The sequence below is a fragment of the Cervus elaphus genome, chromosome 25, assembly GCF_910594005.1.
Source record: "Cervus elaphus chromosome 25, mCerEla1.1, whole genome shotgun sequence".
Taxonomy (NCBI): Eukaryota; Metazoa; Chordata; class Mammalia; order Artiodactyla; family Cervidae; genus Cervus; species Cervus elaphus.
In genome coordinates this window covers 5,390,212-5,412,806 of record NC_057839.1, presented here as the reverse complement: position 1 = coordinate 5,412,806, position 22,595 = coordinate 5,390,212, and the positions used below count along the sequence as shown (strand labels likewise).

The 22,595-nt window shown below is 42.8% G+C and overlaps 1 protein-coding gene across 2 annotated transcripts in view; it reads right to left on the bottom strand.

Annotated features, from left to right (window-relative positions):
• DOCK2 (dedicator of cytokinesis 2) overlaps positions 1-22,595 on the bottom strand; it is a 484,628-nt gene that overhangs the window by 272,630 nt on the left and 189,403 nt on the right. For both annotated transcript variants that reach the window (XM_043887430.1, XM_043887429.1), the window contains exon 26: positions 18,304-18,452. In XM_043887430.1, coding sequence (XP_043743365.1) covers positions 18,304-18,452 — 149 coding nt within the window. The remainder of the gene's footprint in view (positions 1-18,303; positions 18,453-22,595) is intronic.

The following is a 22,595-nucleotide window of genomic DNA, read 5'->3' as shown; positions in this document are numbered from 1 at the left end:
ACTGAGCAACTAACACACTTAAATTTATGTTGCACCTTGTCAATTCAGAGTTTGATGCAAAATAACAGATGTGTTATCTATTCTCAAAGAGCAAAGATGTTGGTAATTTCTTTCCTTCTTTTTTCTTTATGCAGACACCAACTCCTCTTTTAACTTCAATCTTCTAGCCTATAACAAAGAGGATGTGGTGTTGTAATTTGTCTTCTGGAACAGATTTCAAGCAGATAAATATTTAGTCTTCTTGGGACTGTCTGAAAGTTTGGAAGATTATAACTATTCCTCTCCAATCTTCCCTGAATCATGTCATTCCTTGTCCCCAGAAATGAAAACATCCCTTCTGTTCTCTAAAGACTGAATCTACTCACATAAGAAAAACTCTATTTCCACAGACGTTCCTTTCAGATTCTGCTCATCAGATTTCTAGTGCCTGTCCATAAGATCCTTTGAGGCATAGTTGTCCTTTGTTACCTACTCACAACCACACGGGGACATGTCAAGCCAGAGGGAGACATAAAAAATACCAACTTTGCCTACATTTTTACATTTCTGATCCCTCACAAAAATTTATAGAAAAAATTATGTCTAATAAAATCAACTATCTTGTTATCCATTCAGCACATTTCTAAATTATGCAGAGTACTTTTTCAAGGTTATTATTTATTGTAGAAATACTAGCAGAAACAAAGTTCCAGCCCAGCAACATATCTCACTTCTTCTACGGCATCTTCAAGCCCTCATGCCTGAAAAGCCTGTCTGCAGCTTTGCAGACAATCTGTGCTTTGCCTTTTCCAGTTAACTTGGCATACCATTTTTATTAATATATTTGATGGCCAAGGGAAGTCAGTTTTTACTTACCCCTTGAGGAAGTGTAGGGAAAAGGTTAGATTCAGACAGATTGAATTCTGGCTTTGCTACTAACTTTCTGTGTAGCCTAAATCTATTTATTAAAAGTCCCATAAGCCTTGTTTGCTCATCAGTAACAGGGGCATGATAACAGCTTACTCACAGGATTACATAAGAGTTGATTTCTGTATATAAGGTCTTTCACACAGTGTTTGGCTTATAGTAAACATTCATTTATGGGAGACTCACAAATAACAGTAATACTTTTAAAACATGGGTCTATCGTGAAGTAGAAAATAAAGCATGCATGAATAATTAACATAAAACATGAGATTAAATTCAAATAAATTCAACTTTGGGAAACATCTCCAGAATACTGAGAATTTATATTCATTCACCTAAATTTAGAGATAATTAAGTGGAAAAGCTTGAAAATAATTGAAATCCATCAACTTTTCAAAGATATGTTTGAGTGACCTGCTTCAGATCACACAGACTGTCAGAACTAGAGCTAGAGCTGGAAATAGAACTCACATGTCCTCAAAAACGGTTGAAAGGCTCTGATACCAAAAACCACCTTCCTGTTACCACCACCTCAACCAGTACAGCCCAGGAAGCAGACATCATTAATCAAATACTTTTGGGGGGGATTACATCAGGGCAAGAGGGAAGGAAAGAAGAAACATACATTGAGTGTATTAGCATGGTGGCCATGACTAACAAAATGTGGAGAGGTAAGCCAGGCTCAGGGCGGACATATAACGTCCCAGTGAGCACGCAGCTAGTGAGCGGTGAAGCTGGGATTTTAATCCACGGTCAGTGTGTCTCCAGAGTTCTTTCAACTAGGATTTGACTCAATGAAAACTATTTATTTTACTATCCAACCTGCATGGGTATTATGTTAGGACACGACAGTGAACAACACAGATGCAGTCTTTGCATCCATGAGGCTTAAAGGACACTTCAAAGGTGAGCAAACTGTAATGAGAGGCAGGTAAGGTGAAGTACGTACAGTCTCTGTCAACTATTCATGTAATGCCAACAAGTAAATAGGAGCCTCTGCTCTCTGTCCAGAGTTCATTTACACTCTAGGTTAAACAGGCTCAAACAGGCTGGCCTGGAAATTTCACCACCATTAATCTTCCGCATGATTTCCATCAGAAAATGCATGCTGAATTCTAAGCTGATGTGTGAGCAGCTTTAGGAGCACAACAATACTCAAAGTTAGTACCTGCTTTTTATACAAAGCTGGTTTACAACTGCAGCTGATTTACCTTTCTCATTAGGTTTTGCTGAATACAAAAAAATAAAATTAGTGTCAGCATGTATTTCTGGAAAGTAGACTAACTGAAGATGAGGAGATCAATCAAACCACAAAGATTAATTATTGAGTATCTGCTCAGAATTTGGCACTATGCCCAGGCAATGTAGAAATATAGGCAAAACATAAGACTGAATCAGCCCTGTCCATGGAGAGAGTCTGTAAACCAGATATGGGACATGTTCATAAGAGCACTTCCAGTAGGTGGTAGTCTACGTCAAAATTCTGGGAGACTGGAGTAAATATATGTCTTCGAAATGGGCTGGAGCAGGATGGAATGGGGGGAGGGGTGGTGTCAGAGATGAGGGCAATTAACTGAGGTTTCCAAATAGTTCTGTTTTGGATATTCAGAGAGTTCATGATGGCAGTGGGAGGACTGAGAACCATAGAGAAAGGCATAGGACAAGTGTGCATCCCAAAATGCATAGACCATTGACTCCCCAGACTAGAGCTGGAGAGTCCTAGGAAACAGGTCTCAGACGTAGTAAATGTAAGAGCATTTTGTTTTAAGCACCTTTGCCTCCCACCCCTATGCCTAGAACAGTGCCTGACAAATAATAGATGTTCATGTTCAAAGAGGTGGAAAGACATAAGCTTCATTGCAAAGAGGAATAACAAAAAAAAAGTGCTGGTCCTGCTTCCACACATGCCAGACAGTCCTAATATGACAAGAATAAGCATAACACTGCACACAACTGAGTGCTAAACTCCATGATAAACCAGCAGCAGCCAGCATGCTGCGGGGAAAGTGGCCAAGGTTGGGCACAGAGAATCGAGGATGATTTCTTAACAGGAGGGAAACTGGGTTGGGCCTATCAAGGCAAGGTTTGGCTTTCAGATGTCACAACTGAGATACATAGTGGGGTAAGACAGAAACGAATACATGGGAATCCAGACAAATACATCAGGAAACAACAGGAAGAGATGGGACTGTGATTTGTAGTAAGTAATTTGGCAAGCCAAACAAAACACATCAGTGAGCTAACCTCAGGCTGTGAACCACCAGTTGAAGGCCCTCAGGACAAGAAGAAGGAAGAAAAAGAATCCCGAAAGATGGAGGGAACAGGCCAAGGACATACAGAAAGCAAGAAGCAGGAAGGCTCGGTGGAGGAGTCAGACGGGTCTCCCCAGAGCCCAGATGCTGCTGGAAGTGGTAGGAGATGTGGCTGGAGAGAAAAAGCCAAGCTGAGTTTATATTCCTGGTCCAGGAACAGGTAATAAATAGAGAGTGAAAGACAATCTTAGGATGCTATGCTGCTTGGAGAAATTATGCTGAAATTTAACGCTTTTCCCCCCTAATCTTGGCTGCTAAATCAACTGTGCTTATCTCTAAGACTAATGTTATCTAAAATCACCCTGGGAAAATGTCCATTCTAGAATTCTTGGATTGTTTTCTGGAAATTTCCCTGGTGCAGTCACCGGTAGCTGTCCCCACACTGCCTACGACAGCTGGGACTCTACAGACAGAGCTGTAAATCAAAAGCATCTTCAAAAACAGCACTTTCTTCCTCACTTAACACATTTCACTTAAGGATTTACATTTCTAGCAGTTGAGCAAATCAAAGTTATAGTTCCCTCAGTAACTGTAACCTGGACCAACTATAGTGATATTTTTCTGCTGCTGAGCGGTGTTTTAACTCATGCCTCCCAGCTGTGAACAGGAGATTTAATTCAAGCAATACATAAGAAATGTTTTTTGGAAAACAAGTGGCTGGCCCAGAGAAGGTTTAGTGTAAACGGCTGTTCCTTTCAACTTGTGCTTTTATGCAATTGTTCCCTACAGAGAAATCTTCACAGTATCCTCCACAGCCTTCTGAACAGGTCTGAACAGAAAGGCACCTTCTCTACTCTCGTAAGTTGCCAACTTGCCCATTCATGGGTCAAAGCCCACATTTGCCATTGCAGGCAGCTGGTGTTGACTGAAGGCTCCATAAACAGCTAGGACCGAGATGACAGAGTAAAGTGATCAAGGCTCTTACCCAGGAGACAATACTGCAAGAGCGTCAAAAAGCTCATTAATCAAGGCAAATAAAATTTAATGCCGTATTTTTAAAAATTACAAATTAAGGCAGAAAAATACATGATGAACAAAATCTTAAAATACTGTTTTTTTAAAATGTTGCATTGAAATACAGCTTTTCTTGATTACTGAATTTTTGGTGCCCAATTATACTTTGTCCCTAGGCTCAGGCAAATGCATCACTTGCCCAACCCTCATCCAGGCCCTGGGAAGCAGTTGGGAGAGAGCCAAGAGGACATAGTGAATTTAGTTGCAGGTTAAAGTGCTGCACTCAATATGTCAGCAAGTTTGGAAAACTCAGCAGTGACCAAAGGACTGGAAAAGGTCAATTTTCTTTCTTTTAAAAAAAAAATTTTTTTTCATTTATTTTTATTAGTTGGAGGCTAATTACTTTACAATATTGTAGTGGTTTTTGCCAAACATTGACATGATCAGCCATGGGTGTACATGTGTTCCCCATCCTGATCCTCCCACCCACCTCCCTCCCCATCCCATCCCTCTGGGTCTTCCCAGTGCACCAGCCCTGAGCACTAGTCTCATGCATCCAACCTGGGCTGGTGATCTGTTCCACACTTGATAATATACATGTTTCAATGCTATTCTCTCAGATCATCCCACCCTTGCCTTCTCCCACAGAGTCCAAAAGTCTGTTCTATACATCTGTGTCTCTTTTTCTGTCCTGCATATAGGGTTATCATTACCATCTTTTAAAATTCCATATATATATGCGTTATTATACTGTACTGGTGTTTATCTTTCTGGCTTACTTCACTCTGTATAATGGGCTCCAGTTTCATACATCTCATTAGAACTGATTCAAATGTATTCTTTTTAATGGCTGAGTAATATTCCATTGTGTATATGCACCATAATTTTCTTATCCATTCGTCTGCTGATGGGCATCTAGGTTGCTTCCATGCCCTGGCTATTATAAACAGTGCTGTGATGAACACTGGCGTACACGTGTCTCTTTCAGATCTGGTTTCCTCGGTGTGTATGCCCAGGAGTGGGATTGCTGGGTCATATGGCAGTTTCATTTCCAGTTTTTTTAAGGAATCTCCACACTGTTCTCCATAGTGGTGGAAAAGGTCAATTTTCATTCCAATCCCAAAGAAGGGCAATGCCAAAGAATGTTCAAACTACAATTGCACTCATTTCACATGCTAGCAAGGTCTTGCTCAAAATCCTTCAAGCTAGGTTTCAACAGTACATGAACTGAGAACTTTCAGATGTACAATTTGGATTTAGAAAAGGCAGAGGAACCAGAGATCAAACTGCGAACATCTGTTGGATCATAGAAAAAGCAAGGGAATTCCAAAAAACATCTATTTCTGCTTCATTGACTATGCTGAAGCCTCTGACTGTGTGGATCACAACAAACTGGTGAATTCTTAAAGAGATGGGACTACCAGACCACCTTACCTGCCTCCTGAGAAAATTGTATGCAAGTTAAGAAGCAACAGTTAGAACCCAGCATGGAACAACGGACTGGTTCCAAATTGGGAAAGAAGTACGTCAAGGCTGTATATTGTTAACCTGCTTATTTAACTTATATGCAGAGTACATCATGTGAAATGCCAGACTGGTTGAGTCACAAGCTGGAATCAAGACTGCCAGGAGAAATAACAACCTCAGATATGCTGATAATACCACTCTAATGGCAGAAAGTGAAGAGGAACTAAAGAGCCTCTTAATAAGGGTGAAAGAGGACAGTGAAAAAGCTGACATGAAACTCAACATTAAAAAAACTAAGATCATGGCAACCAGTACCATACCTTCATGGCCAATAGAAAAAGTGGAAGCAGTGACAGATTTTATTTTCTTGGCCTCCAAAATCTCTGTGGACCATGACTGTGGCCATGAAATTGAAAGAGGCTTGCTTCTTGGCAAGAAAGCTATGACAAAACCTAGACAGCATATTAAAAAGCAGAGACATCACTTTGCTGACAAAGGACCGTATAGTCAAAGCTGTGATTTTTTTTCAGTAGTTATTCATGTAAGGATGTGAGAGTTGGTTCATAAAGAAGGCTGAGTGCCAAAGAATTGATGCTTTCAAATTGTGGTGCTAGAGAAGACTCTTGAGAGTCCCTTGGACAGTAAGGAGGTTGAACCAGTGAATCCTAAAGGAAATCAACCCTGAATATTCATTGAAAGGACTGTAGCTGAAGTTCTAATACTTTGGTCACCTGATGCAAAGAACCATCTCTTTGGAAAAGACACTGATGCTGGGAAAGATTGATGGCAAAAGGGGAAGGGAGCAACAGAGGATGAGATGGTTGGATGGCATCACTGAATTGACGGACATGAATTTTGAGCAAACTGCAGGAAATAGTGAAGGAGAGAGGAGCCTGGCATGATGAAGCCCACCGGGTCACAGGTTTGGACATGACTCAGTGACTGAACACCAACAAATTCTTTGTTGGAGGAATACTGAAGAACACCTTGAGAGTTATTTCTAGTTGGTGCTGAGTTCTAATCAACCGTCAACAAAAACTGTCTACTAATTTTCCAGGTGGCTCCCCTGAAAATAAATGACCCAAAGACCATCTAATAAGTTATGCCAAACCATCTACTTGCTAAACTTGCCAAGCAAAGATCAGGTGACATTCAGGTGCCAAGCGCTGGCCGAGGAATCACCACACAGATAAGGCTGAAAAACAACCCTGGTGAGTGCTGTCACATGCAAGGTCCTCGTGACCAGGACAGGCTGCAAGACTCCTTCATGTTCCCAGTGCCCACAACTTCATCCTCGGTTAGTGCACACTGATAAGGCTGAGTCAAGTAATTACCCAGTAACTCACTTTAGGAGGTTCCAATCACCTCCAGACAGATTGGGGCAGTTAACAGAGTGGAATCCTCTAGTAAGGCTAGTCATTTGTCTGTGAGTTTTGTCATTTTGGCTGAAAAAAGCAGAGAAAACCCCTTATGTATCAGCAGCCCTTCACACTGGAACAGGTGTACTTTGGGAAACTGCTCACCCTCAAAATGCATTCTTTGGAAGTGAGCAATCCTTCCTGAAACACTTCAAAGTAAGCTTATTAAGAAAAATAATGTTAGGCCTACAGAAAAGTTGCAAAAACAGTAAGGAAAATTCCTACATACCCTTCATCCAGCTTCCCTTAATGTTAACATCTTAATGGTAGTGTAATCAGAGTGCAACTATCAAAGCACAACATTTGTGTCAGTCCAGTATTATTAACTAATCACCAGTTCAGTTCAGTGGCTCAGTTGTGTCCGACTCTTTGCAACCCTATGAACTGCAGCATACCAGGCCTCCCCAGTAAACTCCTGGAGTTTACCCAAGCTCATGTCCATTGAGTCAGTGATGCTATCCAACCATCTCATCCTCTGCCGTCCCCTTCTCCTCCTGCCTTCAATCTTTCCCAACATCAGGGTCTTTGCAAACAAGTCAGCTCTTCGCATCAGGTGGCCAAAATATTGGAGTTTCAGCTTCAACATCAGTCCTTCCAATGAATACCCAGGACTGATTTCCTTTGGGATGGACTGGTTGGATCTCCTTGCAGTCCAAGGGACTCTCAAGAGTCTTTTCCAACAGAACAGTTCTATTCTAATTTTGCCAGTTTTCCTTCTAATGTCCATTTTCTGGTTCATGACCTAATTTGGGATCCTACTTTGAATTCAGTTGTCACATTTCTTAAATCCCCAGCAATCTGTGACAGGGCCTTGGTACTTCCTCATCTTTCATGACCTTAAGTTCTGAAGAGCACTCATCTGCTATTTTGTAGAACACTCCCTGCTGGGGCTTGCTGAAAGCTTTCTCATGATCAGACTGAGGCTGTACGTTCCTGACAGGACTCTCAAGGAGAGCAGTGCTGTGTCCTTCCCAGCACAGCTTCTCGGGATGCACAGGGTGACGTGTCCTTCCTGGAGATGCTCCCTTTCACCACCTGGCTAAGGGGGTGCCTGTCAGGTTCCCACCCTGTGAACTTACTGTCTTTCCTTGTGTTATTGGTAGGTGGATGCTTTGGGAGGATACTCTGAGACTATACAGATATTCCGTTTCTCATCAGGCTTTTGCCCATCACCTTTAGTATCCATTGGTAGTTCTTCCTTGTAACAATGATAACCGAAATGTCTGCCTAATCAATAGAGAGCTTTTTATAATCTTTAAAGACCCAAAGACCCAAAACTACTGAGTTGAAAGGTAGTAACCTCCCCATCAGATGTGCCTTTCCCACAGCCGTGTGGCTTAGAGGTCTGGTTTAGGCATGGCACTCAAGGCTTCATCCCCATCCACTACCCGTGCAGGGGTCTGGGCTCTCATCCTCACTGGCCCACATAGGCCTTCAAAATTCTCCATACTACAAGGAAAGAAGTTATTGCTAACCAGTGAGAATTGCCATGGGAAATGAAACAAATTTCTTTATCTCTGTTCCAGGTTGGGTGTTTTGTTTGTCTTTAAATTGCTACTTTCCTGGTGGCTTAGAGGGTAAAGCGCCTGCCCGCAATGCGGGAGACCTGGGTTCCATTCGTGGGTCGGGAAGATCCCCTGGAGAAGGAAGTGGCAACCCATTCCAGTACCCTTGCCTGGAAAATCCCATGGACAGAGGAGCCTGGTAGGCTACAGTCCATGGGGTCCCGAAGAGTCGGACATGACTGAGTGACTTCACTTTCACTAAATTGCTACATCCCTGGAGCATTCTTTCATTGGCCAGTCTTATGAGAACCTTTAGACACAGCAGATCCAGGATCGCTGGGGAAAAGAGGAGGTACACAGGCAGCCCCCCTGAACCTGTGAGATTTTCTCATTTCTTTGAATTTACTTGAATTTTCTTTGAAATTTTCTTTGAAATTTCTTTGAATCCCAGACAGTGGTATGCTGGTAAATGTTTATCAATTGTCTCTCCAGAAAGAGAAAAAATAAAAGTATGGATATTAAGCATTTGTCAATTTTCTGGAATGAGTACTTCCTTCATGGTTGATTTCAAGCTACCAATAATGACACTGCTGAACACAGAATTGGGAAGAAATGGGCTGCAGCATAGCATTAAATATTAACATCTGTAATATTAAATATCTGTATGTATTTCTACCATACAGACACAACAGATGTAAATAACCTCAAGCACATAGATAAGAATAAAGTATGGTAAGATAATTAGGAAGTGATACTCCTGAGTATATATTTATTACCTTTGATTTCAATATCATTTATTAGCTACAGATATTTATATAAAATTTTAATGATGACTGTTATTTAACAAATAGCTCACAAACTTCCTAAAACTTAAACACTTGGTTCTCACAAGCCGGTACAAGCCAGATCCAGCACACTGTCCTATCAGTGGCTATCATGAGCCCCATAGTTCTGGAATACCCCAACAGAGCCCCTGAGACGCAGGCTGACGCCCCTCTCCCGGCCCGCTAGGAGCCCTGGTGAGGGCCAGGCCCCTGTGATGCCTACGAGGGCTCCAAAGCATCTGGCTGCTGCCAGGGCTGCTTGAGGTCTGCCTTCAGTGCTCATGGCGTACCGAGTTCTCCCTAAGCCTGGGACCTGTTTGCCATTCTCCCAGGAGATCACTTGGCCCTTAACAGTTCTTTTTTTTTTTTCCTTAACAGTTCTTAAAAGAATTATAGGGATGTTTCAGAAGCACCCCAGAACAGTGGAAAGAGAATAGGAGGGAAGGGAACTAGTGAAGGAAGAAGTAAAGCCACGTGGATCCAGTAGAGATTATCCACCGAGTACAATGCTACCTGCTTTCATAGATGTTCTTGTAATCCTGGCACACCCACCCAGGGACACAGCAACCCTGTTTTTACCAGGAGATGACATGACTTCCCAGGGTTCCCCAGATAACGAGAAGCAGAGTGAGCACATGCCCCAGCTCTGCTCACCCCTGTATTTCAGCATGTGGGTAGCACACATGGTTCTTTCTGTTGTTTGTGGGATGGAGGCATGACTGCTAACTCCAAAGCTCACGCTCTTACCTCCACCAGGGAAACGATGCTCGTAAAGTGTTAAGTGGTAGTGTGTCAGTGAAGCCATGGAAGACACAGTGATGGGTGAAAGTCTGACCCTGGAGTGAGACAGGGTGAGTCCCTGCTGGCTCTGCCTTTTACTAACTCTCTGACCTTAGTCAGGAATGTCACCAAGCTTCCCACTCTACGCCAGTAGAATGGGGATAATAAAACTGACCTTGCCATGTGGTGGCCAGAAACAGAACAACCGTGATGTATGAGAAAGCACTTTGCAGGTTGAAGGGTACCCAGAAAGAAAGCGTCCCATATGTCACTGTCCGTGACACCGCCATGCCATTCCACTGGCCTAGGAAGAGGACATTTAACAGCACAGATGCACAGGAAGAGCAGTAGGTAAATAAAATATGGCCTTAGACACAGCAGAAGTATAGGATTCTCATCTATTTCAACTTTAAGTTTAGAGCTTAATTGGCTGTTCTGTTTGGAATGCCTCACAGACAAAAGAATTTCAGCAACTCTTGTCTTCCTGCCTTTCATGTGATATATGAGGGAGCAGATAGGTTAGAAGAAAACCCCACTGCTTTTGCAGGGTGGTATTGATCCTGGGCACTAATTGATAATGCAGAGAGGCAGCATCAGCCTCTCTTCAAGCCTGCATTAGGCAGGCTGCCTGGGATTCACAGGAGCCCAGAATTCCAGAGGAAGACAGCCAAGCACAGGGGGGCAGGGCCTGCTTCCATCACACATGGAAGGTCCAGGCTGCATGAGGCCAAGAACACCCTGGACAGACAACTCGCTGTGCCCGGTCCCCGCCACCGCCCAGGGGACCTTAACAGGACTGAAGATGCTAATGTCCTTTGGCAGTCAACGTCAGCTCCTCTGTAAAGAAGGGATGTGCTGATAAGTGGATGTGCTTGTGTGTTTTAAAATACATGCACCCTGGAGAAGGAAATGGCAACCCACTCCAGTATTCTTGTCTGGAAAATTCCATGGACAGAGGAGCCTGGCAGGCTATAGTCCATGGGGTTGCAGAGTCAGACATGACTTAGCCACTGAACAACAAACTTATGCCAGATATACCTCAATAATTTTTGACTCTTTAACCTAAAAGCATTGTTACTTCTTACCTCATGCAATCTGGTTTTTTTGTTTAGAGGAGTTTGGTATTAAACTTTAGTCATAAGAAAAAAAAAAAAAAATACATGCACCCAAATTTGCACATGTGTATTCAACACAGTAGCCAAATCGCCTGAAGCAGGTAGGGAAGGTAGGGGAGTGGAAGCAAGAGATAAGGGCAAAGGTAATAAACACACATACACATGAAACCAGAGAGGGCCTTGCAAAGACTGATGAGGAAAATATATCATAAACTGTGTGATTAATCAACCTCTGCACTTGATATCCAAAGGGACAGTTGCTCTATCGTGTCTGACTTTTTGTGACCCCATGGACTATACATCCATGGGATTCTCCAGGCAAAAATACTGGAGTGGGTAGCCTTTCCTTTCTCCAAGGGATCTTCCCAACCCAGATATCAAACCCAGGTCCCCCGCATTGCAGGCAGATTCTTTACCAGCTGAGCTATCAGAGAAGCCCAAGAATATTGGAATGGGTAGCCTATCCCTTCTCCAGTTGATCTTCCTGACCCAGGAGTCAAACCAGGGTGTCTTGCATTACAGGCAGATTCCTTACCAGCTGAGCTACCAAGAAGACAAAAAGAGGAAGGAGCATACCCTCTCAGCACTCAGAGCGGAAGACCCGATGGAGAAGTCAGGCTCTGCCCCTGATGTGGACAAGTCATATTCATTCATTTCTCCATTCCTTTAACAGATAGCCAGGCTTCACACAGAATGTGCAAGGGGAAGGGGAGGGCTACACGGGAGGGCAGGGCACTCCCAGTTACAAGACAGATGGGTCCACAGAGGATGATAACCCTGGCATGAGCTCTATGGACCACAAGAGAGGGCTATGGAGGAGGGCTAGAGAAACTTTCCCAGGGAAAGTGACATTTCATCTGACTTCTGAACATGAGGTAGGATTTAGCTAGGCAAAGAGAGGAGGCAGTGCATTCTGACAATGCAGACGGCACACGCAACAGCCTAGCAGAGAGAGTGTGGGCACTTGAGGGACTGAAAGAATTTTAACAGAGAGGAGGCTGGAGAGTAAAAGCGGAATCGGCAAGAGGCAAGGCAGGAAGTGTAAGCTCTGTGAGGCCGAGGGAGTGAGGCTTGCTCCCTGAACTTTGGTGCTCAGAGCCGGGCAGGAGACAGAGCAGAAAGCAGAGCCCAGAGCAATTAGTGCTGTCATGTCAGCCTGAACACACGGTCGTGAACACGCAGAAGGGCATCCTCAAACCCGCCTTAGGATGAGGGGGAGTAGAGAGGACACGAAAGTGAGACTGCAGACAGGAATTATTACCTGAGCTGAACCTAAAAAGAGTTTGGGATTTTACTTACGTAAAAGGAACAGGAATAGGAAAGGACATTTCAAGCATGAGCAAAACCCCTCTCTACCAGTGTCTCAGTTGATGAATAAAGATAGCATAAACCCCAAACCAATCACGACTATCAGAGGGCCTTGGTGAAACTCCTCAGGTTTAGTCAATGGGCTCAAAAGGCTTTGCGTTTGTTTTGTTTTCAAGCTGATTCTGCAGGTTTTCTGCCTTCATGATGCAGATACACCCAACACAATCCCCTCTTCAGAGTCAGGAGTCATCTTTACCCACTTGGTGATCGCTACGCAGGGTACAACATGACGACTCTCCAGTCTGTCACAGACATGAAACATAAAAATGAAAAACCTGATTTAAGTGGGGCGGGGGGCGGGGAGCCAACTCCTCCCAGGTCTGGCACAAGATTGAATTTTATGAGTTACTTGGCAGCCAGCAAAGCATAGAACGAAGCCAGTTTGAAACCATCTTTCAAAGTAACCCAAGTTGACAACTAAACTTGCTCAGGTGAGGGGGAGGAAAGGCGTTAATACGGGACTTAAGGCAGAAGTCAGGTCTTTCCTCATTCACCTGAGCCTGTCCCTCTCCTGTGTTAAAGTGCAACTCAAGCAAGCTGAGTGAGGGAATGTAACAGGATCATTAGGAAATATCAAGGGGCTTCCACGGTGGTCCATCTGCCTGCCAACGTCGGAAACTCAGGTTTGATCCCTGGTCTTGGAAGATGCCACATGCCACAGGACAGCTAAGCTCATGCGCCACAACTGCTGAGTCTGTGCACCCTAGAGCCTGCGCTCTGCAAAGGAGGGGGCGCTGCAATGACGCGTGTGCGCATTCATGTAAGAGTAGAACACACTCGCCACAACTACAGAAAGCCTGCACGCAATGAAGACCCGGCGCAGTCACACACACACACACACACACACACAAACACAACAGTCACACACACACACACGTCACACACACACACACACACACATAACAGTCTCACACACACACATAACAGTCACACACACACACACATAACATTCACACACACTCACACACACACACACTCACACACACATAACAGTCACACACACACACATAACAGTCACACACACACACATAACAGTCACACACACACACACATAACAGTCACACACACACACACACACACACACATATATCAAGACCTAAGCTTAGGCAGACAAACCTTCCTGAATCATAAGCCACCCAGGGTTACAGTGAAGAAGGCAGTAATAGGAACACATAGCTTCCTCATGTCAGGCCCACTGTGCTGGGCTGTAATTACACAAATAATGACAACCTATTGAAGACAAGCATTCTTTCCCATTCCTCAAACACACAAGGTCTCCCAAAAAGGAAGCTCGGCAACCTGCACTGTATTACTAAATTTTCACACGTGGCTCTGCCCCTTGGCAATGGTTTAGGAGGTAGGTATAGCCCATGTTTGAGCTGGAGAGACAGGCTAGTCCATGGTGCCAAGAAAAAGTCAGTTTAAAAATAGATGGCTATGTTGTTATCAACACAGAGGATCCAAGCAACCAGAAGAAAAATCCAGGCATTTACCCTAGGAGTCTTTCTCATTTTTTTCTTCCAAATTTCCAATTTTGAGAAGTTGGTGCCTGAAGAAACCAAAAGCACGTCTGATGGTTTGGATTTTCAAAGTCAGATCTTCATACAGGCCATGTCCCCACCACCACATAAAAATGAGTTGATGAGCACAAATGAATGTGTTTGAAGACTTTGCCATTTTACGGTTTATTAAATGCCATATTGGAAGAGGAGATGGTTTATAGACTGGAAAGGGCTCTTCAATTAAGAAGCCAGAGAACTGACGATGAGCCCAACTGTTCTTCCATTTCTGGTGAATAGTGAAGATTAAAAAAAATTAGGTCATATTAGAGCAGTGGTTCTTACAGTGTAGTCCTTGGGCCAGCAGTATCCATATCATCTGGGCATTTGTTAGAAAAATAAATAATCAGGCCTTGAAGCCGGAGGTGGGTGCCTCCCACCCCCACCAAGTGAGCAACTGGAGTCCGTTCCCTGCAGACACAGACTCCAAAACATCAACAGCCGGACAATCAAGGCAGGGGAGGGCAGCCAGGTTAGATCCCTGGGTCAGGACGGTCCCCTGGAGAAGGAAATGGCAACCCACTCCAGTATTCTTGCCTGGGAAATTCCGTGGACAGAGGAGACTAGTGGCCTGGAGGACTACAGTCCATGGGGTCAAAAAGCACTGGACACAACTGAACAACTAAACAACAACAACAACAGGACAACAACAATCAAGAGATGAGGCTGGGCCCTGCCCAGATAAGAGACCTCATATTTCTCATTCTCAAAGTCAAGGAGACCTTCCCAACTAGAAAGTTCCTTGGAAGTCAAAATAGCAGTGACGCTAAGCTACCAATAGGCCTCTTCACGGGAATCCATCTTGGCTGAAAGATGCATGCACGCGCGCAAGCGCACACACATACACACACGAGAGGACCCTGAGACGGACAAAATAAGGACTCAGAATCAGGCAAATCAAAATGATTGACCAAAGGAAACCTGGAAGAAATGCCCCATGTAAGTGATTTTAAATACCACAAGGGAGTGACTCTCTCCATGGGTCTGCCTGCATCTATCCACATGGACTATACTCCTTCCTCCTAATAAACACTTTACTTGTTTCACTACTTTCTGTCTTTGTGGGAATTCTTTTCTGCAAAGCCAAAGGACCAGGGCCTTGTCACTGGCCACTGGCCTAGTGGCTAGGATTCAGTATTCTCACTGCCATGGACCAACCTCACCCTCTGGCTGAGAACCAAAACCTGCTTCAAGCTGCTGCAGGCTGGGGCGACCCGAGATCAGCCCCATCCTCCAAACCTAATGATCTCCTCCAGGTCACTGGGCGGTACACTCATGTCTAAGACATTTTGCACTAAGGCTGTGGTCCTCCACCCTGGCTGCCCATTATCATCACCCCATGAGCATGTTATTGCGATGCTCTGGCCAATGCCAGTCAATCAAAGCACAACAGCTAGGAGTGGCACCTAGGCACAACTACTTTTAAAGCTTCTCCTGTCATGTAACGGTAACCAGAGTTGAGAGCTTCCATGTCCTAGAATAACAGAGACTTACATTAGGTACTTTGGGACTTCTGACTTTTGGTTTAACTCAAACTAATAATGGTTACTGAATGGATCTTCTTCATGGAAGAAAACGTCTTTGATAAGAGGAAGGAGAGATTCCTATCTTCATGAGCTGGAGAAGTTAGATGTGAAGCTCACACACTGTGCCAACATTGTACCTAACCCAATGGTAGCAATACTATTTACCCTCTCACCAGCAAAGACAGCTGCTCATCCTGAGAAAGAGGTGGGTGAGTTCCGTGTTCAGAAGCCATTACCAAACCAACATACTCAGAGGCACTGGAGAGTGACCCTACATCTCCCACACACCTCAAGTCCAGCTGCCACAAGCCCCAAGGGGGCCCGGGGCCTCCCACTCACTCCCTGGCTCTGAGGTCCCAAGTACTTGGGGTATGTGAGGGAGCAGCCTCTTCTCACCAGTGTCTGTTGTTACCCAATGTACAAAATGAGGACAACCTGTCAGGATAGGATTCTAGGGGCCCACTCCCCTGGGACAGGCAGGGCCTAGCATTGCTGCTTAACAACTGATTTGTGAACTGGGGCCATCCCTTTACCAAATCAGGAAATTGACAGAACACATGATAAATGTATGCTCAAACCAGGGTACACTAGCATAAGCCCAAGTAGCTAGAATTTTTCCCTATGAAAAGGGACTTGAGCACTACTATATGAGAAACATTGGAAACTTTTTTTCAACAGGAAGAAGCCATATTCTTTGGGAAATTTCTGGAGATATAGTGGGCCAATCGTTATGTTTTTTTTACATTGTGAGAGTAAGAGCAAACATTCCCTAAATTTTTTTTAAAGATCAAATAGCAAAGACTGGAACCAGTTCAACAGCTGGCTAGAGAACATGCTGATGAAAACAACACTGTCATCATAACGTTCTCACAGAGTGAATTTTAGGTACCCAAGCTTTGGGGCATTGTACTCACTCTCCCCACAAAAAAGACAGGATAGGAAAATACAAGAGGGAAAAGACCATGCTTTTCTATCCTCAGTGTCTATAATTATGCAGACTTTGGAGTCTGACAACCTGGGTTTGAATTTTCAGCCTTCTATTTATTTGCTGTGTGGCCTTGAACTTTAAGTCTGTGAATTTCAGGTTTTCATTTGTAAAATGAGAGTGATAATCTTTAGCAGTGATCAATGTGTGACAAAAGAAGGCTTGGACTGCATTTAGCAAGTGTTTACAGAACAGCAAATAAAGTAGCAATGTGATCATTATTTAATTAATCACTTTCGAATAGTGAAATTGAAGCTTTCCTTCTCTTGAGAAGGCTTCCTTGACAAAAATGTTTACACACACACACACACATATCTGTGTAGTTCCAGTTCCTAGGATGTATCCAGATTTTAGTCTTTGTATATATTGTCACTTTTTCTTTATATATTTATAAGTATTTTCTTAGGAAAAAAGACATGTCTTTGTGTGCCAAATGCATACATACCTAGTACATACCCTGTACATACCTAGTACATCATATGTACAAATGAATGAATGAATGAAGCTAGCTACATATCTCATTTACCTAGAAATGAGACAAGAGAAAACAACCAGGATGGTAAAAGTGGAAAAGACAAGACAGAAGAGAGACATACTAGGAAATTGATAATAACGGTTGACTATTGGATATGAGCAGGAAAAAGTACTGTTTTGCAGTTTTCTAATACAGTCAATCATCTAGAAAGCCCTTCTCAGTGAATCTGAAGGGAGGAGAGGGGATGGTCACACAAATACTTAGGGAAGATTTACTGGTTGTTTGGGTCTACCTAGTGCTCTGAAAGCAGCCCATCTAGGGACAGATACTCCTGGACATTATTCAAGGTTGAAGTAAGGTTGCAAACGAACTTGAGTCAAACCAAGAATATTTACCTCCATCTTCCAGTCTCAAGAATTCTAGTCCCGTGTTTAATCACTGCTTCCCAGTCTTTACTGTTATCACCACTCCATCTTCCTCATTGTCTTCTGCAGACTCTGCCCTTTGGAAGCCCTCTACTTACTCCCACCAAGACTTTCCTTCTGGGCTCAAGCTTGCCTAGTCTCTGAATGATGTCAACCAGTATACACTGGCTTCACTGCCCCGGCCATCTCCCTAGCACCATCTTACTCCTCAGCCTACCTCTAGAGTCTAGGCCTGAGCAGTCTGTTCATCCAGAAAGAGTCTTAACCATCTCACCACTGTGGGAGGTAAATGAAGAGGGAAAACCAAAGAAAAGCAGCCCAGAAAGCAGGTAAGTGAGTTTTCTCACTTGTAGGCATAGAAAAATTTCCTCATTTCCATCCCTACAAGTCAGGGTTTTAATAAATGAACAATTCATCTAAAAAGTCTGCAATATGTCCATACCCATACCCTAAGAAAGCCTATCCAAAAAGAAATATGGTGACAAAATGCTACACGCTTAGCTCTAGTCCCCAAGCCGTCTTTAACAGATGGGAAGTTAGTCACTGGAAAAATAAGCCTGCTGAGCAAGCCATTGACTTTTATCTTTAGACTTCAACTGCTATTCATCAGCATCAATATTTTAGAACTTAATCAACTGAGCGCTAGTCTGAGTTCAAGACGTCTACATCATCATGAAGACTCACCGCGTCCTGACAGCTGAGGACCTCCAAAATGCTGTTGAGTAATTCGACACAGTACTTCTTCTCCTGGACCTGGTGTTGCATATCATCCTTCTGCTCCAGCAGCTCCTTCAGTTCCTTGGTGATGACAGGAAGCAGAATGTCCCGGCATTCTGGAACGAAGGCGGTTCAGAGGCATGTGAGCGCCCTTGTTTGTTTTAATTGCTTTTCTTTCTTTTCTAGATAATGTTTCATTACATAAACAATTCATGAATACATCCTTCCTATAAAAATGTAAATGTTAGAAATTAGGTTACTATTTTCTTAGAAAATTATTCACAATTCTGGCCTTCTCCCAACTCCCACTCTCAAGAGACAACCAACCAGTTATTGTATTCTATACACATGTATGTGTATATACATGTAAAAATGTATGTGTGTATATGTGAGTGTATACTGGTATAAAATATGTAGCATCTTTTTGATTTGGCTTTTTATTTAAGTAAAACATATCACACTATGATGATAATCCTTCAAGGTCATTTTTTTATGTTTTATCAGTATAAAAAGCATAGCATCATTTTTGTTTTATTTCCTTTTTATAAAAGAGGACTATACTGTATGTATTGTTCTGTACTTTGATATTGTTTTAGTCACCAACAGTTTTTGGAGCTCTTTCTATGTTATTATATATAGGGATCAACATTAAGTTTTTGCAGCTGTTTTACAGTATGGATATATTTGTTTAGTATGGATACATTTGTTCATTTGTCATACCCTTATTGATAGACATTTTTCACTAGCATAAATAGTTAAAAAAAAAAAAAAGAACTACCTCCCACTTCATTATGCACCACGGCTTTCATTTTAAATAAATTAAAACCTTTGCAAAGAAGGGTAACTCTCTTGGCACTGCTGTGTCAGGAAATATCTGGAAGGTTCTGAAATCCTATGCAGCTTTCTTTCTATATTTCTCTTAAAGCCAGCAAACCTTGAGGGAACTGAAAAATTCAGAAAATTTCAAGTCATCCCCACCTAGATGCTTCTAGCACTGAAATGTGAATCATAAGCACCGATTTTATTTTAATTCAATACAGCAAATAAACAGTTGAACATCTCTGATGTGGAAGGCACTGTATTTCTGGATGTACAGAGATAATATATGGTTCTCACCCAGTAGATACTTAAAACCTGACAGAAGGAGTCAGCAACAATACAAAGAGCAAAGGCAGAAGGCAGAATAAGGTAAAGGCAGGAGGAAGTAGACACCATCTCTTGTTCTGTCAGCCCCGGATCCACACCTTCTCCTGGCATAGCATCCTAGTCTCACCCTGGGAGCCAATCTGCAATGGAATATGATCCGAGAGACACTGTCACAAGGCTCCCTGCCTTCCTCTGGACAAGGGTCAGGCTCAGTTCAGTTCAGTTCAGTCGCTCAGTCATGTCTGACTCTTTGTGACCCCATGGACTACAGCACATCAGGTCTCCCTGTCCATCACCAACTCTCGGAGTACACTCAAAGTCATGTCCATCGAGTTGGTGAAGACACCCAACCATCTCATCCTCTGTCGTTCCCTTCTCTTCCCACCTTCAATCTTTCCTAGTATCACGGTCTTTTCCAATGAGTCAGTTCTTTGCATCAGGTGGCCAAAGAATTGTAGTTTCAGCTTCAACATCAGTCCTTCCAATGAATATTCAGGACTGATTTCCTTTAGGATTGACTGATTGGATCTCCTTGCAGTTCAAGGGACCCTTGAGAGTCTTCCCCAACACCATAGTTCAAAAGCATTAATTCTTTGGTGCTTGGCTTTCTTCATAGTCCAACTCTCACATCCATCCATGACCACTGGAAAAACCATAGCCTTGACTAGATGGACCTTTGTCAGCAAAGTAATGTCTCTGCTTTTTAATATGCTGTCTAGGTGGGTCATAGCTTTTCTCCCAAGGAGCAAGGGACCCTATTTAGGATATCCCCTTGATTTGAACCTCAAGGAAATTGTAAAAACAGTAACTGCTGACCCTGCTAACATGCTGAGTGCCTACAATGTGCCAGGTGTATTTTAAGAGTCTTGCACGAACTACCTCCATTAATGTTCCCAAAGCCTATAGGAGGCAGACAGACACTGTCATTTCTCCCCTTGTGCTGATGAGGAAACAGAGGGACATGCCCCTGGCTGCACAGATAGTAGGTGGTGACTCCCGTCTGACTGCAGAGCCTGTGCTCTTAGCCACTAGACAGAGGAGCTCACCTGTGTGCACAGAAGCGCCCTAGGAAGGCTGCCCACTGGCAGCTGCTGCCTCCTCTCCCAGGGCTACTCTGCGTCTCCCCTCTCTGAAGACTGGTTCCCCAGCTTTTCCTCTTATTCTTGGACTACTCCTTATTATCTAAATGCACTAATTTTTACTTAAATTTACTAGAATAGGTTTATGTTGCTCACAGCCAAAGATTTCAACTGGAAGAGTTATCAAATGCCATGAGGGCTTCAGAAGGGAGAAATAATCTACGGCTGGAAGGTGCATAGAAGCTTCATGGGCTCTAACAGAATCATATCCCTTCTCTCAGAGCACCAAACTCAGTTTGTAATTAAGTTCTAACCAGTGTAATTAATTAGTGCCCATTCATCCAACCAAAGTGTAAGCTTCATGACAGCCAAATTAAATCTCCAGTGTCCAACACAGTATCTGGATCATAGTAGCTATTCAGTAAATCTTGGTGGAATGAACGAAAGAGGTGTCTTTTGAGATGGTCACTGGTGAGTAAATAATATTGCCTTTGGAGGAGTGGAGATTTAAAGAACAGAGAGTGATTCAGGCTACATGGACCAAGATATGGTACTATATACAATGGAATATTACTCAAACATATAAAAGAAGAAAATGGTGCCATGTGTGGCAACATGGATGCAACTAGAGATTATCATACTAACTGAAGTAAGTCAGACAGAGAAAGGCAAATACCAAATGACATCACTTACAAGTGGAATCCAAAATATGGCACAAATGAACACATCCACAAAACACAGACATAGAGAACAGACTTGAGGTTGTGTCGCAGATGTGTTGAATAAACTATTATATGTAGGACAGACAAACAACAAAGTTCTACTATAAAGCACAAGGAGCTATACTTGATATCCTGTGATGACCCACAATAGAAACAAATATTAAAGAGAATGTGTGTGTAACTGAGTCACTGTGCTGCACAGCAGAGGCTGGCACGACATTGTGAATCAGCTACACGTCAATAAAAATTGTAAAAATAAATATCAGCGTCCACGGACCTGGGTAAGTAGAATAGTCTCTTGGAGGTGGAATAATAGGAGATGATACTGAAAAGGAAAATTCTTAAATTCAATGGTAGGCATAAAGTTATAGTGGGTGTTAGTCACTCAGTTGTGTCCGACTTTAGCGACCCCATAGACTATGGCTCGCCAGGCTCCTCTGTCCACGGAATTCTACAGGCAAGAATACTGGAGTGGGTAGCCATTCCCTTCTCCAGGGGATCTTCTGGACCCAGGGATGAAGCCCAGTACTCCTGCATTACAGGCCAATTCTTTACCATCTGAGCCACCAGGGAAGCTCTAGAATAATAGAAGATAATATTGAAAAAGAAAATTCTTAAATTCAGTGGTAGGCATAAGGTTATAACTCTATTGAAAAAGAAAATTATAGGCAACAAAATTTTGATTCAGCTTTGTTCAGTACTATAGATGTAATCAAAGGTTACAAGTTAATGGTATTTTATTTGGACTTAAGAAATGGTTGACCTAAGGACTTTTGAGAATACAAGGTGTTGAGTTAGCCATTATCCTTTGTTTAGAGAGATAAGAAAATAGACTGCATAACATCTACATACTAATTACCATAAAATTTAAGTTAAATCTTTGCTTATTCCATATCTTGTCACCATAAAGTTGAAATTTTGTCCAAGTCTCTTTATTAAAATGGCTAAAGAAATTTCCTGCAACATTTATTTAACAATTTGTTTTAAAAGTCACCTTCTAAAAGACGTTAACTTGTAACTTTGAAACTTTTTCCTTGTTGCAGGAAATTGTATTTGTAAGAATGCTTGTTTTATTGGGACTTTCCTGGTGGTCCAGGGGTTAAGAATCTGCACTACCAAAGCAGGGGTACAGGTTTCATCCCTGGTTAAGGAACTAAGATTCCATATGTCATGAGGCACAGCCAATAAGTACATACATAAAGGACCACAGAAATGGTGTATCATTGATCCAAGATGTCATTTACCTAGTGTTTGAATGCAGACCAAAACCTAATCGGCATTATAAGCAACAAGAATCAAAGAGTAACCTTTC